We start from the raw sequence: 15551 nt of genomic DNA, 5'->3' as shown, positions 1-15551 counted from the left end.
AGCATAATATTTTCTAGACACATCTTAATAAGGTGTATTTTATTACTAAAATGTCTAATTTACAATCACAATAAGATTATGTTTAAATTAAGAAGAAAAATTACTCTTCACATGTTGATCTCCTTTGTGTTGTTCTCTTGCTTTATTCAACGGGACGTATTCCCCCTTATAGGCGCCTGGGGATGTATTTTTGCGGCTCTGATGACCGCCTCAACAGAGCTTCTCTTCTGAGCTGTTCTTTTTCTTCGAGCTATTGCTTTCGCCTCAAGTGAGCATCTCTTCTGACCCGTTCTTCGTCCTCTCTTTGCCTTAATAGAGCATTTCTTCTGAGCCCTTCTTCTTCATCTCTTTGCCTCTGTGTTTTAGCAACAAATCCAGCTAATCTTTTTTGGATGTCTGGTCCCAAATCATCAATGAATAAAATAGTCCGTAAATAGAAGCCCTTCGAAATATTATAATCCTGGGCAAGTCGCCTCAGCTCCTCGGGTAAATTGAGAGCCCCCAAATCCAGCGCAATTTGCCTAAGTTCCTTAGTTTCCAAGTTATACCAATAAGGCGCAAGCAAACCATCTATAGTTACCAGGATATACGAATTGCCGCTACCCTCTACAACCAGCCACGGATGAAAACGGTGCTGAATAAAACTGCTTAAAGAAGTTGGTCGACCAATCATTGATGAAAGAGAGATCTTGTGCTGCAGAATCCAAAGGCTTTCGACTGAGTTTTTCAGGACCCATATGTGTAACTCATCGGTCGAGGCTGTGTTCATAAAACAAAGTGATTCTTTTATCTTCAACAAGTTGCAATTCTTTATCCAGGACTGGCATGGAACCTTTATAAACCTCATGAACTTCTCTGTTGCAATGTCCATTGGCTGTATAAGAGCACCATGATCTATAAAATTAGCTCGAGCAATCCAATACAATACGCCGTTTACATCTACTGAAGAATTCGAGGATGTCATTATTCCCTGTAAACATGGAAGTTTTAGTATCCTCCAATTTTCTTTGCTTCCGGATCCCCACTGATCTTCATTATCATTGAAGGTATAGATGCAGCAAGTTTCAATGTAACATGTGCAATTAAACACGACGACTTTACATGTCTTCGCAGATGCATCATAGACTAATGATAAGTCATAAAATGACGTGGCAACAATGTAAAATGGGATTTTTGGCAGTTGCCTGAACCGATCCGTGATGGTATCATACACAACCAGCTGTATGCCAGCACATGACGCGGGGAACTGACAGCTAAATAGGACAAACTTGTCACATGCTTTCTTTGCCCAGATGTAATCTGCTTCCAAGCTCAAACAGCAATTTTCTCTGTCCTTATTTTTCAATTTGAAAAACAAGCTCTTAGACTCATTTGTTCGGTATATGATCGTAACCTTGGACATTGATTGTTGAACTCCAATGGCGTCAAGCTCAGTGATCATATCGCGCCAGTTCTTGCAAACCGTCTTGAACCTAAGCATTGATTTTGCAGGGAGTCTTGCCAAAATATTATGAACAATATCTTGAGGCAAGTAGCGCCGGCACCCTTCTTTTCCTATCTCAGTCTCACTGGACCGTTGCGCCAGTTCTGTGACCGTAGCTTCCACATTCTCATCCATTGCGTTACCTTGCAATATTATTGTCTCAGTCATGGCATGCAGAAAGCCAACCGAAGCTCAATCAGCAAATTACCAAAGATTTCTCTTATTTTGAGGTTTCTGTTCCATATAAGCTGTGCACTCCATACACACATTGGATTTTCCGTTTTAATACAGAGGAAAATCCTATTTTAATTAGTATTCCTACTAGTATGAGCATCATTGAGTGATTTTCAATCCTATTTTAATTAGTATTCCTACTATTATAAGCATCATTGATTGATTTTCAATCCTAGTTTAATTAGTAATCCTACTAGTAGGAGTATCATTGAGTGATTTTCAATCCTATTTTAATTAGTTTTCCTACTTAAAGGGGCATTATTGAGTGATTTTCAAGTAGTAGAAGAAGTTAAAATATATATATATATAGGCATTTTTTTTCCCACTCTTTTTTTGTTTTGGGGACGTCCCATTAGGCATTATATCAAACATCTTTATTTGTCAGTCACGTTACCATACCTAGATCTACATTACGTGTAATATTGTGGTAAAAAGTTTATCGTTACAAATTCTATGAATACATAAGAATTAAGAACTATATACATATGGCTCTCTCTTCCACAGTACTTTTTCTCTGAAAAAGTATAGGAATGAAAGATGACTGAAGCCCCTGTGGCTTTCTCAATCACCCACTAGTTGGGTGTTCTCTACAATTTTATTTCTGCAACGCATTTAATTTCGGTGGTTAGAAATTTGGTGAGAAGATTTATTCATAGAATCACAGCAACTAATGGATGCTGAGGAATTATTACGCAAGTGTTAGGCGAGTGTTTCAAAAGAAGAGGAGACCGACATAGTAACATTCATGGGGCGGATGAAGATAAAGGGAGAGGAGGTAGCTGCAAATTATTTAGTAGGCAAAGTGCTAACATCAAGAAGTATAAACAAGGAGGGCTTGAAAGTTGCAATGCAAATGGCTTGGAGAACTGTCAAAGAGGTTAAAATAGAAAGTATGGGGGATAATATTTTCCTGTTCAAGTTCGCATCTGAAGAAGAAAAGAAAAGGGTGCTCATGGGAGGGCCGTGGCATTTCAATAGAGCATTGATAGTTCTGACCGAACCAACAGGGATTGGAGACATCAAAAATCAATCTTTTACACATGTCACATTTTGGGTTCAGATTCATAACATACCAATAATGTGTATGAACAAGGAGGCCATCCAAAAGTTGGGAGAAAAAATTGGAATAGTCAAGGAAGTGGAGACAGACGACGCTGGGGAATGTTTTGGGCAGTTTGCTAGAGCCCGGATATCCATTGATATTTCACAGCCTCTAAAAAAGATTGTATTCCTACAACAAGCGGACGGCAAAACTCCAATGCCAATTTTGTATGAAAAACTTCCGGATTTTTGCTTTTGTTGTGCGCATATCGGTCACCAGTACAGGGAATGCTTGCGATACAAAGGACAACAAAAGGAGGACTTGCCGTATGGTGGTTGGATGCGAGCTGTTACACAAGCTGACAGGATAAAGCAAAAACGTAGTAGGGAGAAAGGCAATCGAGAGCAATCCAATCTCAACGAAAATGTGCAAGTACCAACCAGTCCAAGCTCAAACAACCCGATTGATCAAGACGGGTCAAAATTGAACAATTCGGATCGAGAAATAAGAGATGGAGCAAAACCAGAGGATACAAGAAACCTGCTGATCTCTGACAAAACGCATTTAATGTTGACCTCTCCAGAGACAAAAAACCAGCAAGTGGGGAGTCAGAGTATGGGTTGTGACATCGACGAGGTGCAGAATAGGGTGGCAAGTAATTATTGCCACTATAGCTATGAAAGTACAAAGGCGGGAGAAAAGATTTTGAAGGAGAACGAAAATCCTGTGGATAAAATAGGATGGGCAATACCAAAAGATAAAAGGAAGCAGATTGACGAGAGCGCCAGATCTGATGTGGAAGAAATGGATAGTGGGCCAAGCAAGACCAATACGAAGCCCAAAGCGAGAAAATGGAAACTTAAGGCAAGAATTCCCATAGCCAAAGGAGCGAAGAATCATGGGTTAATAGGAGCAAAAAGACTTAGCAGTGATGACCATCAGCTCAGCCCACAACACAAAAAAAAGTGAGTTCTCAGTCCACCAAAACAATCACACGTGGGAAACCACACAAGCTTAGCAATTAACTCAGACTACAGCAACTTCATTAGCTTAAACAGACCAGCCCGGAAGCTACAGATAACAGAAGAGATATCAGATGAAGGGGATTATGTGGCAGCTATGGAAGAAGAAGTATCGGCATGTGCTGAATTTCAGGCCCGCCGACAACCATGAAACTCTTAAGTTGGAACGTTCGAGGTCTGGGGAAGCCTCGAACGCACCTAGCTCTTAAAAAAATTCTCCACCTGCACCGGCCTCAAATTTTCTTCTGTTGTGAAACCAAGATGTTAGCTAGGCAGGTTGAATCGGTTTGTAAAGATTTTAACTTCGAGAATTGTTTTACTGTAGATAGAACGGGCATGGGGGGAGGTCTAGCTTTGCTTTGGAGGGCAGATGTTAATGTTAGCATTACCTCGTACAGCTCACATCATATAGATGCAATAGTGAGTAGTGAAAGTGGTTTGAGGTGGAGATGCACCGGGATCTACGGCCATCCTGAGTTTAGCCAGAAGCATAATACTTGGACTCTCATGAAAAGGTTAGCCAGCCTATTTTCCTATCCTTGGTGCTGTTTTGGTGATTTCAATGAGATAATGCATATGCATGAGAAAAACGGGGCAATGAGAGAAACCTGAATAGGGTTGCCGAGTTTAGGGAAGCTGTGCAAAGCTGCAATTTGCAGGATATGGGGTGTAAGGGATATCCCTATACGTGGTCAAACAAAAGATACGGAGATCATTTTATTGAGGAGAGATTGGACCATTTTCTGTGTAGTAAAGATTGGGGGATTAATTTTCAAGAATCTGTAGGCACAAATCTAGTGAACTGGTCTTCGGACCACTGCCCAATCATTCTAAATTTCCATGAGCGAAGAAAAAATTCGAGACATGCGGGCAAATCTCTCCCCCGAGATTATTATGAGGATATGTGGAGCTCCCACGAAGGCTGTAGGAGTATAGTCCAAGAAGAGTGGAGCCGGTATGGGGCTAGAGCTTGGGAAGCCCTTGTTCAGCAATTTCAGCGAATAACCAAATCTTCCTTGGCCCAGCTAAAACTTTGGAGCAAAACCGAATTTCATGGTAGGCAAAGAAAGCAAGAAAAGCTGATGCAGAGCCTCCAGGATGCTATGAGAGGGAATTCAAAGCTGGATGATGGCCAGGAAATTAGGAGATTGGAAAGTCAGATTAACTCTATGCTAGTTGATGAGGAGATTTACTGGAAACAACGTTCGAGGGCCGACTGGCTTAGAGAAGGGGATAAGAACACGAAGTATTTTCACGCCAAAGCATCTGCCCGCAAAAGGAAGAACAAGGTGTGGGGGATTGAGAATGACCAGGGCATTTGGTTGAAGGAAATGGATGAAATAGAGGAGGAGATTTGCAGCCATTTCCAAAAGCTTTTCACTACTTCCAGCCCGACTCCAAGCCAAATCCAAGCAACCCTTCAAGGCATGACAACAAAAGTAACTCCGGAGATGAATGTTCAGCTGGAGAAGCCGTTCACCGCTGAAGATGTTAAGGAAGCCCTTGCCAACATGTGTCCCACAAAGGCCCCAGGGCCTGATGGTCTTCCAGCTGCCTTCTTCCAGAAGCATTGGAAATCTGTCCGTAACGGATTGATCTCAACGTGCTTTAATGTCCTTAATGAGCAAGGTAACTCATCTACCCTCAATCACACCTTTATAGCTTTGATTCCAAAAATTGCAAATCCTAGGAAAGTGAGTGATTATAGACCTATCAGCCTCTGTAATGTTATTTATAGAGTTGTAGCTAAGGCCATTGCAAATAGAATGAAGCCGATCCTTTCCCAAATCATCTCCCCTATGCAAAGTGCATTCATCCCCAATAGACTCATTACCGACAATGTTATTATTGGTTATGAATGCCTTCATAAAATTAGGCATAGCAAAGGGAAGAATAACGGATTTGTGTCTTTAAAATTGGATATAAGTAAGGCTTATGATAGAGTTGAGTGGCCTTTTTTGGAACAAACTATGCTAAAGATGGGGTTTCCTAGTAATTGGGTAGCTTTGATAATAAGATGTGTTATTTCCACTTCATTCTCGGTGCTAATTAATGGTGTGCCAAAAGGAATGATCCAACCAGAAAGAGGCTTGCGACAGGGCTGCCCGCTATCCCCGTACCATTTTATCCTTTATGCAGAGGCTCTCTCCAATTTGCTGGTTGTGGTAGAACAGAACCAGCTAATCCGAGGGCTTAAATTTGCACGGGAAGTTTCAATTACGCACTTGCTGTTTGCGGACGATAGCTTGGTATTCTCTCGTGCATCAGTGGCTGAATGCAGGCATTTAAAAGAAATATTTGATAAATATGCTGCAGCATCAGGGCAGATTTTTAATTTCCAAAAATCCTCACTGTTCTTCAGTGGAAAAATTCCAGAGCATCAACGGGCTGCTATAAGGGGTATCTTTAATCTATATGTAGTCTCAAAGCACGAGAAATACCTCGGTCTACCATCAATGATTGGGAGAAAAAAGATGGGGTTTTTTATCGACATCAAGCTGAAAGTGCTGAACAAGATTGCAGGATGGCAGCATAAAATGTTGTCTAGTGGGGGGAAGGAAGTTCTTATCAAAGCGGCAGCCCAAGCAATTCCGGCGTATGCAATTAGTGTTTTCAAGCTCCCAAGAGGCTTTTATGATGATATTCAGCGAGCTATAGCGAAGTTCTGGTGGGGCTCGAAAGGGGATAAGCGCGGAATCCATTAGCAGAAATGGGAGAAGCTCAGCCAGGCAAAGATTAGAGGGGGGCTGGGATTTCGAGAGTTTTCTTGCTTCAATCAAGCGCTGGTAGCTAAGCAAGCTTGGAGGTTACTGCAGTACCCAAATTCGCTGGTCTCCAGAGTCCTTCAAGCAAGATATTTCAGGAATTCCTGCTTTTTATGTGCAAAGGCAAGAGCCAATGCCTCGTATATTTGGAGAAGCATCATGTGGGGTAGGCAGGTGATTAAGAAGGGTATGAGATGGCGGATAGGTAATGGCAAGAAGGTACCAATTTTCTCGGATAACTGGCTGCCAAGACCAGAGACCTTCAGGCCTATCTTCCCTCCATCTTTGCCCGTAAGCTCAATTGTTGTAGATTTAATTAAGGCTGATAATCAATGGGATGAAATAAAGCTTCAACAGCACTTCATGGATATAGACACAGCAGAGATCCTCAAGATTCCCCTCCCAGTTGAGAAAAAAGAAGATGAAGTTCTTTGGCATTACGACAAAAGAGGGAACTACTCTGTCAAGAGTGGGTATCAGCTAGCATTGAGATCAAAATTTCCAGTTTCCACTCGCTGCACAGAGGCTTCCCACAAGTACTGGAGTGCTCTTTGGACACTGGAGTTGCTTGAGAAGCTTAAAATTTTCATGTGGAAGCCCTCTAATAATCTGCTTCCATCGGCGGAAAATCTGTGGAAAAGGAAGGTAGTGGAGGAGCCAACTTGTAAGCGATGCAAACTAAGTGTTGAGACTATCAGCCATGCTCTCTTGGAGTGTAAGGCAGCGAGAAAAATTTGGCTCTAATCCCCCTTTTCAGCCCCTAGATTAGAAGCCAATTCTCAGGACATTTTCAGCACTTTGCAAAATATGGCTAAGGAGCTGAGGAAATCAAATCTGGAATTAATGGTAGCTCTGTGTTGGTCTGCCTGGTATGCTAGGAACAAATGTATCTTCGATGGCAAGGAGATTAATCCTATTATATCAACTGCTAAAGCAGAGTCTGTTTTGTCAGCTTTTCAGAGAGTTAGGAAGCCCAGCAAGCTCACATCTCTATCTTCATAAAAGAGAAGCAGCAGGAGTGGCTCCCCCCTCCCCAGAATGTTTTAAAAGTTAATGTGGATGCTGTTCTTAATTCAAAGAATCTGAGTGCAGGAGTGGGAGCTGTGATTAAAGACTCTAATGGAAAGATAGTTGCGGCTAAGGTAAATCAGAACCTCCTAAAGGGGTCAGCTAGCTTGGCTGAAGCAGAGGCGGTGCTTTGGGGCCTTCAGCTGGCAAGAAAGGCGGATGTATCCTCTTTGATTATTGAGTCTGATTGTTTAGAGGTGGTCCAGCTAGTGAACAACACCAAGGGCAGCAGATCAGAAATTTTTTGGACAATTCTGGCAATCCAAAATCAGATGAAGAACTTCCAGAAAGTGGTTGTCAATCACATTCTAAGACATTGTAATGCTTGTGCCCATTTCCTAGCTAAGATAGCTTTGGGGAAAATCTCTCCATGTATGTGGCTGGGAAATATTCCAGCTGAATTGTATGGTATTTTCAAGGTGTTGTGATTAATGAAATGTTTACTTTCTTTTCAAAAAAAAAGAACTATATACATGACAGAGGCACAAAATGACAAATTTTATACAAAAGGGGCATTCCAAAGAAAAAAAAAACATAAACATTGTCAAAATTTTAAATGCATTTGCTTAGGCACTTCATTTGCTCTTCGTCCCATGGTCCGTCCGAAACACTGTGCATCTGCATCTTCTTTTCCATGGTCATCGAAATATAACTGAATTTTCAAAAGTTCCTTTATTTTGAACACCGACGCCATGAACTAGAAAAATAAGCGGTTGTCAAAGTTGAAGGATAATTACCAAATACCCGAGAATTTTAAGGCTTCAGTCAGCATCTTTTATCTCCGCCTCTACATCTACAACTGATGTGGAAGATTCCCTCCCTGCAAAACAGTGGCAACAAATGTAGGATTCCAATTTTCTTTTTTGGTTTTCACAAATGGAGACAGTAGGTGTTGCAGGAAATACCTTTCCTAGAACCAGGGAAGAAGTCACTGAATGCTTGACCAAATGTTGTAGATTCATTGGAAAACCTTACAGATTCCCTAACAAACTTATCATCCACAACTGAAATTCAAAGGACAAAATCATGAACATTTGTCAAATTTGATAATGTTCAAGTGAATTTACAAGCATAAAGGATTCCACATATCTATCCCAAAAGGCTCATTGAAAGCCAAAACAGTTTAATGGCCGACATTAATAAAAAAGATAAGTGAGACAGGACTCCCCTATTGTAGTTGAAGAAACCCTATGTCTTTTCAGTATTCTATAATTTGAAAACAATTAAACCGAGACATGACTTTTACCTGAGAATGGTTGACTACAGTACGGGCACAACTGCAATTCATCATTCAGAGTAGATCTGCCATAGAATCATATTACTTTCTAGGTCAGACAATTTATAGCACAAAACAGTCTTGTAGAGTTCTTTATATGTTGGCATTGAGCAAAAGGGGTTTCTTACTTGAATATCTGAAAATCATTCCCACAGTTCGGGCACTGCACATATACCATACAGCAAAAAGATGGACAAAAGGAAAGAACATTAGTCATGAATCAATAAGCTAGCTCAAAACATCTGAAAGGAATTGTTCCCAACAAGAAAAAATGAAAAAGCTGACCTACACAGAAGCATTTGATGGAAGATACAAGTTATAGGTGAAAATTCAACACAAGGAAAGACAGTTGACAGTGATATGCATGCACCGAGGTTTTTGCCTAACTAAGGGTGTTGTGTGCAAATATACATGCACAGAAAATACTGCAAATTAGAATAAGTCCAGAACATTATTACAGGTTATTAAACATAAATCCATGTTACTTATGCATACGCTGTTTCTCCTAGTTACAATATTACTGATTCATGCAATTCTCCAAGTCAGTTGTGGTTCCCTTCTAACTGGGTTTTAAAGCCTATATAAAGGTATGTATATAGGCTATATAAACCTATTGAAGGTATGTATATTGTACAACTTTTTTTTTTTTTTAAAGAGGAAAATACATTCTTCCTTTCACTTTAACCAGTTAAAAAACACGCTGCAAAATTTTTGCCATCATCAGAGAATCACATGCTGAAAAAGGCATAAATTTTAGAATAATAAGACAGAAAGGCAATGTCAATGATTCAATTCTTGCATACAAACCTCATTAACCAGTAATTGGAGCAACCTTTTTTCATTTTTTCCCCCACAAGGATAGCAATAATGATTTCTATAGAATCTGACTGCCAGTAAATCTAGCAAGTCCTATCTCTAAACTGTGTCTACATGAAAAAGCTAATCAGCCAATGTTAATATAAATAGGAAACCACATAATGAAAAGTATTGAATTGCCTTATCCACCCACAACTGCATAACATCTTTTCTACAATTCAGCAATTAACCACTGGCTTCTTAAGTAAATACCTTCTACAACTATGGCAGTGTAAAGTATAGAAGTCATAACTAATAAGGGTTCAAAAGAGTTAATATTATAATACTATTTCATTTGTTGAATTGTCAAAGGATGACCAAGCATAATTGAAAATTGAAGCACTAGAGTGACTGTTTAGTCGTGTCCCACATTGGCTAGTAAAGGGAAGTTACATGGGTTTGTAAATTGGATAGGTCAGTCCACCCGCAAGAGTAGTCTTTTGGGTTGGATGCACAGAAATCCTAGGCCAAGCCCCACAATATCAAGTCATGATGTTTCTACTTAAAAGAACAATGTTTGTGGTGATCTATAAAGTCAATGGAATCATACAGAGAATGAAGAACCAAAAAGGTAAAGAAGACTAACAGAGTCTTGAACGATATCTCGACTTGCCCACCAGAGAAAAGCTCCAAAACCCACAATAGGAACAATCACTGCAAGGAGCTGAAGGAGAAAGCACGTCATATTAATCAAACTGCATGTAATGAAGTAGTTGCAACAGAATAATATGAGATATGGCCTCAACAGGTAAATGATGCTATGTGATGCCGACCAGAGAATACTTTCAAATTCAGTGTGATAGGGGGAAAAAAAAAATCTGGCAAACAAGTCAAATTTTATTCAATTAAATGCATAATCATCTAAGGCAGGCCAAGAAACACAAAATTGAATGGCAGCGAATCTGACTAATGATGCGTAACCCAGAAATATCAACTAACCTACAAAAATACATCAAGTAAAATAGACAGTAGTTAAAACAAGAGACCTAGATTGACATCTGGTTCTACTACTCGCCCATTCATCTTTGAGCTAAAAGGTGATCTTCAGTCAAAAGTTAAAGAAAAATAGTTTCAGCTGAAACATGACTTTAAGTATTGGCAAAAAAGGATTAGATCAACTTCTACAGCTCAAAAACAGAATAAACTTGGAAAATTAATCAATACGTACCAAAAATCATAAACTAGGTACGTAACAGCGACAAATGTTTAAGGTGCTTAAAATTCACAACTTAAGTTCTGTTTGGAATTAAAGTGTTGTATCTTTAAACTACAAAAAAAGACCGTAATTATGAAACAAAAGTTAATAGTATGTAGTAAATATAAATTTTAAATAATAATTTTAAAAAAATTATTAAAAATACAATAGATTTTCTATTATACAAGTGAAAAAACATATTAATATAGCTTCTAAAAATGTTTAGTGTTTACTAAACATTTTACTGTTGTAGCTATAGCTGCTCAACTTCAATTCCAAACGGACCCTTAATGCACCAAGTACCAAGTACGCCTAAATTGTGCTTTATTGAACACTAAGGCGAAATTATATATGCTAGCATTTCTGGATGGATTCTTAAAAAATCAAATTACTGATGATCCCACCAACAATGAGCCAGTTAATTTCTCAAACATAAGCATATGTATATACTCACAATAAAACTGTCTAAGATCCATACAAGCACCATATGCATACACTCAAACATCCAGATACACAAGTGAAAAGAAAGAGAAAGGGGATACCCAGATGGAGACAATAGCATCCAAAACCCAACCAAGCTGGCCAGTCATTGAAAAATAAGTTAACCCAATTGCCAAAGCAAGATTTCCCAGAATCCTTGCATTGTTACTATTATTACCCCCACCACCCCCACCGCCGTTAAACCCAAAATCCTCATTAAACCTCACCAAGACCACCCTTTTCTTCTTGTTCTTCAAGCCCTCTTCTTTCACTAATATCCCATCTTTGCCCCTCTCAAAAAAACACAACTTTTGTCGCTGATCCCCAAAAGCTCTCAACTTACAACTGTTTCCCTGAAAAGAACCAATCTTTGGCCTTGTTAGGGAATAACAAGAAGTGCGATTCTTGCCAAAATTACTTTGTATAGTATATAAGGCTGAGAGGTTTATGGAGAATTGTATAAGTGTTGTCATGGCAAGCACGGTAACAGCAAAGTCACTGATTTTGGATTTGAAATGTTTGTTTAATTAAGTGCTTCATGGCTTAATGATAAAAACCAGATAGACTTTTCAGAGACCATTTCTGTTTTTATAACTCTCTCTTGTCCGTTTCCGTCTTGGATATTTGTGTAGCCTGAGGGATTGTGCCACGTGTGATTTTGGAGGTTTCTTTGCTTCTAGCAAAGGTCCGGTGGGATAAGGCGTTCAAATATTATAACAAGATATGTATGTCGCCCCTCTCCGAAAGCATACACACACACAGACATATACATTCGTGTATAGACACACACACACATAGAGACACATATATATATACGTATGTGCGCGTGTGTACTCGTATCGCAATAATCAAACTAATTAGTTGATTTTTTTCTAATGAGAAAAATTATTATTTAGACAAAATTTAATAAGATTCTTTGGAATGAAAACCGGTGGTAATCTTACCAAATGAAAGAATTATAAAATAATTTTAAATTTTTCTATGAATCATTAAGTGAATCCTCCTCTTTATAAATATGTTAACATTTAAACTCCATCTTTTTAAACAAATGAAAGCAATTAACTCATCTACTATGAAGAGGTCAAAAAGGGCCATAATCTTAGTGAGATATAAAAATATTTTAAAAGAGCACTATTGATTATACCGGACACCAACCATTATGGAAGTCAACTTCAATGGCAAAGATAATGGCATATAACTCTACATATAAAAGGCGACAATCGAGGCGCAAAGCAAAACTCTTTTGAAGACGCCATTAAAACTTCTATAAATAGCATTACAAGAGAATCGCCCGAATTTCCTTTCGTCGGTCTATTAGTATTAATCTTAATTCAAGATATTATTGGCGAGTGCCAAAAAATAGTAAAACTCTCAATTGTAGATCAATTTAACATTTTCATTGTCACTATATTTGGAGTATAATGATGGGCCGGTGCATTCAACATTAAGGGCGCCGGTACGGGTCTTTATAAAGTTTTTTTCTTTTTTCTTTTTTTCATAATTGAGAGGCTCTACAAAGAGGTAAGACGAAACATATCAGGAGTAAGCAATCTCATTCAAATCATTTGCAATAAGATTAACAGTCTCGGAGGGAGATTAGAAAAAAGGTGCAAACCTAAGGGCAACTCCAAGGCATAATTTAGATAAAGTTATTTTCTTTTCACAAAATATGAAATAGGAGTAAATATTTTCCTAAAGTAGGAGAGAATAGATTTATGAGATATGTTGTGTAGGGAACAGGATACTCTCCTGATCTGAGCTATACTAATCTTTTAAAGATCTTCTATCATGTGTCTTTTAGTGATAGTGTATAGGTAAGATTTAACTTCTTTTATTTTATTATTTATTAACAACCAATCAGCTATTGAGTGATTTGTTCAAAATATATCAGGAGAGAATATTGATCTATTGTGTAGACTAGTGGATTTTACGATAAATGTATGCGTCTAACTATAAGATATAATTATATATGGAGATTGTCACAATTCAAAAAAAAAAAAAGAATCATCATTTTATCCAAATCAATTATAATGAAGAGGAGAGTTGCGAAAGAATGCATCATATCGTCATAATTCATTAAGCAGTTTCATAGTATAATCCAACGGCTCTAGTTAGAGTATTTCTTGGAAATATGAGACATGTAATTGAGGTGTCTGTTGATTAGTACTATGTATATTGAGAAGGAACATGATCATTAAACTTCTGATAGATATTAGATATTTTTCTTTAAAATCCTTTGTATGATATTATGAACGAAAGGCCTCAATTTTTTTAAGGAACCCTTTGCTTGAGAAAACGTTTTTGTAAAGATACTAAATTGTTGCTTGTCAATCAATCTCCTGGAGTTTATTATATCCGCTAGCTGCGTCGCCTTGGTGCATTTAGGATTAACCCCAGAAGCTGCCATACTGGCATATATAAATTTAAGTTAGCAATAGAAGCAAAAGCGTCTTAGATTCGGCAAAGCACAGGCCAAAGGATAAAGTGATTCTTGAGTACACCATATTGAGATTCTTTTATTGTTACAGAGTGCAGCATGATGCTGCATATTAATACAAGTTCCTAGGATTAATGGAGCTCTAAGTCATTCAAATGCTTATATAGGATAACCACAAGATAGTACATCAAAATCCTCGTTCATATAGCCTGCAAATGCTTGGCAGGAGAAAACCATAAATATGGTAATATCGAACTGCTAGTTTATGTAACACAGCCGGCTTTAAATTCACTCTTTTTTCTTGTCTGATGTAGCACTGGATTCATCTCTGTATGGCTTAGCACTATAAGCATACCGTTGAAAAGCAGCAAAGAAAACCATCTCCACACACACCAAGGCATTCTGGAGGGCTTCCTCAACATGCTCCACATCCAGCCAGAAATGATGAGATTTGATAACACCCAATGCTACCAGAATGTCAAGCACAATACCCTGAAAAACATTCAAAGAAGCTCTCAGTCAATGATGCTCATCTTCGGTAATAGCGAGTACAGTAGCAGACAGAAGCAACAGACTGCGCATTGCTTAAAATATTGTCCACTTGAAGATAAAAGTCACATGCTATATATTATTCTCTGTTTACTGCCGAGAAATTGACATATCTTTTCACCCTCGTTCGCTCTGAAGAAGATAGAAACTGACAAAACTGACTCTTGCACTCTACTGGAGGGAACTAAAAGCAGTTTGCAGAAATCCCCTTTAGTAACGAAGATTCCGTCTTACTCAAAACTAAAACAACCTTCAAAGTTCAAACTGTTTTAGGAAGTCTTCTAGAAGAATAACATAAAATATGGCATAACTTATAATGGCTAGAAAACACAGAAAAGCTATTTTCTAAATTCTTGTTACATTATACTTTTCTGCAACACCTTGATCAGAAATGGCCTTTACCCACCCCATGGTCCAAACAATTGTAGCATAAAACTAGTTAGTTAAATGGTTAGCGATTAACAAGCTCTAACTTTATAACCAGTAGCGGAAAGAATTTGAGCATTTGAAATTACATACCTGCCAAAAGCAGAAAAAGACAATTCCCTTAATGCACAAAAACTTGGAAAGTGGCTTATGTGGTGCCAACTCTTTAGCGAAAACATGGTAGAAGATGACAAGAGAATACAAAGCAAGTGACACGGAAATGTTAAGAATAATTGTGAATGTCCAGCTAATCCAATTGGAATATAACCCAAGAAGTTGAAGAGCAATCATCAATATGGAGCAGACAGGGCGGATCACAACAAACTGCCACGTCCAGTCCTTGAGAAGCTTTAGTGTATGATGGTTCAAACGAGCTGTCCGAGGCTGTAATTGATCGAAATAATGAGTAAATACAGCAACATAGACCATAATATATGCAATATAACAAAGATGCTACAGGAACTTTATTCTCTGCAAGATGCAAGCAAAAAATAGTCAAATAGATGCATCTCCTGACAACCTGCAATTTTTTTTTGGGGGGGGGGGGGGGGGTTTTTGGGGGAAAAATGATGGCAATTCTAAAAAAAAAGGTAAAAAATGATTTTTTTTTTTTTGAAAAAAAAAAAAATTTAAAAAAATCAAGAAGGGTTTTTTTTTTTTTTTAAAAAAAAAAAAAAAAAATTTTTTAAAATAGTTTTTAAAATTATTTGTTATGAAAC

The 15551-nt window shown here is 38.2% G+C and overlaps 3 protein-coding genes across 5 annotated transcripts in view; all 3 read right to left on the bottom strand.

Annotated features, from left to right (window-relative positions):
• Positions 1–250: 250 nt before the first annotated feature.
• Positions 251–1618, bottom strand: LOC18054189 (F-box protein At1g53790). The gene has a single exon (XM_006451907.2). The coding sequence runs from the start codon at positions 1616–1618 to the stop codon at positions 251–253; it is 1368 nt and encodes a 455-aa protein (XP_006451970.2).
• A 6460-nt stretch (positions 1619–8078) lies between these two features.
• LOC18054188 lies at positions 8079–12129 on the bottom strand. Of its 3 annotated transcripts, XM_006451904.2 has the most exons (7): positions 11483–12129; positions 10332–10409; positions 9019–9053; positions 8861–8916; positions 8520–8618; positions 8352–8434; positions 8079–8266 (listed from the first exon to the last, which is right to left on the bottom strand). In XM_006451904.2, exons 1-6 carry the CDS (start codon positions 11891–11893, stop codon positions 8376–8378), a joined length of 738 nt encoding a protein of 245 aa, XP_006451967.1. In that variant the 5' UTR covers positions 11894–12129; the 3' UTR covers positions 8079–8266; positions 8352–8375. The 3 variants fall into 3 exon arrangements, with proteins under 3 accessions (XP_006451967.1, XP_006451969.1, XP_024034403.1); XM_006451906.2 differs by having other exon boundaries at positions 8080–8434; positions 11483–12128; XM_024178635.1 differs by lacking the exon at positions 11483–12129 and adding an exon at positions 11395–11473 and having other exon boundaries at positions 8080–8434.
• Positions 12130–13838: 1709 nt separating this feature from the next.
• Positions 13839–15551, bottom strand: part of LOC18054186 (transmembrane protein 184C) — a 3318-nt gene continuing 1605 nt past the window's right edge. The window contains exons 4-5 of the mRNA XM_006451899.2: positions 14926–15216; positions 13839–14349 (exon numbers count right to left, since the gene is read on the bottom strand). Of these exons, the coding sequence (XP_006451962.2) occupies positions 14146–14349; positions 14926–15216 (495 nt within the window). The 3' untranslated portion in view covers positions 13839–14145. The remainder of the gene's footprint in view (positions 14350–14925; positions 15217–15551) is intronic.

This window comes from Citrus clementina, unplaced genomic scaffold, assembly GCF_000493195.1.
Source record: "Citrus clementina cultivar Clemenules unplaced genomic scaffold, Citrus_clementina_v1.0 scaffold_1, whole genome shotgun sequence".
In the NCBI taxonomy this organism is placed as follows: Eukaryota; Viridiplantae; Streptophyta; class Magnoliopsida; order Sapindales; family Rutaceae; genus Citrus; species Citrus x clementina.
This window is presented reverse-complemented; position numbering and strand designations above follow the sequence as displayed.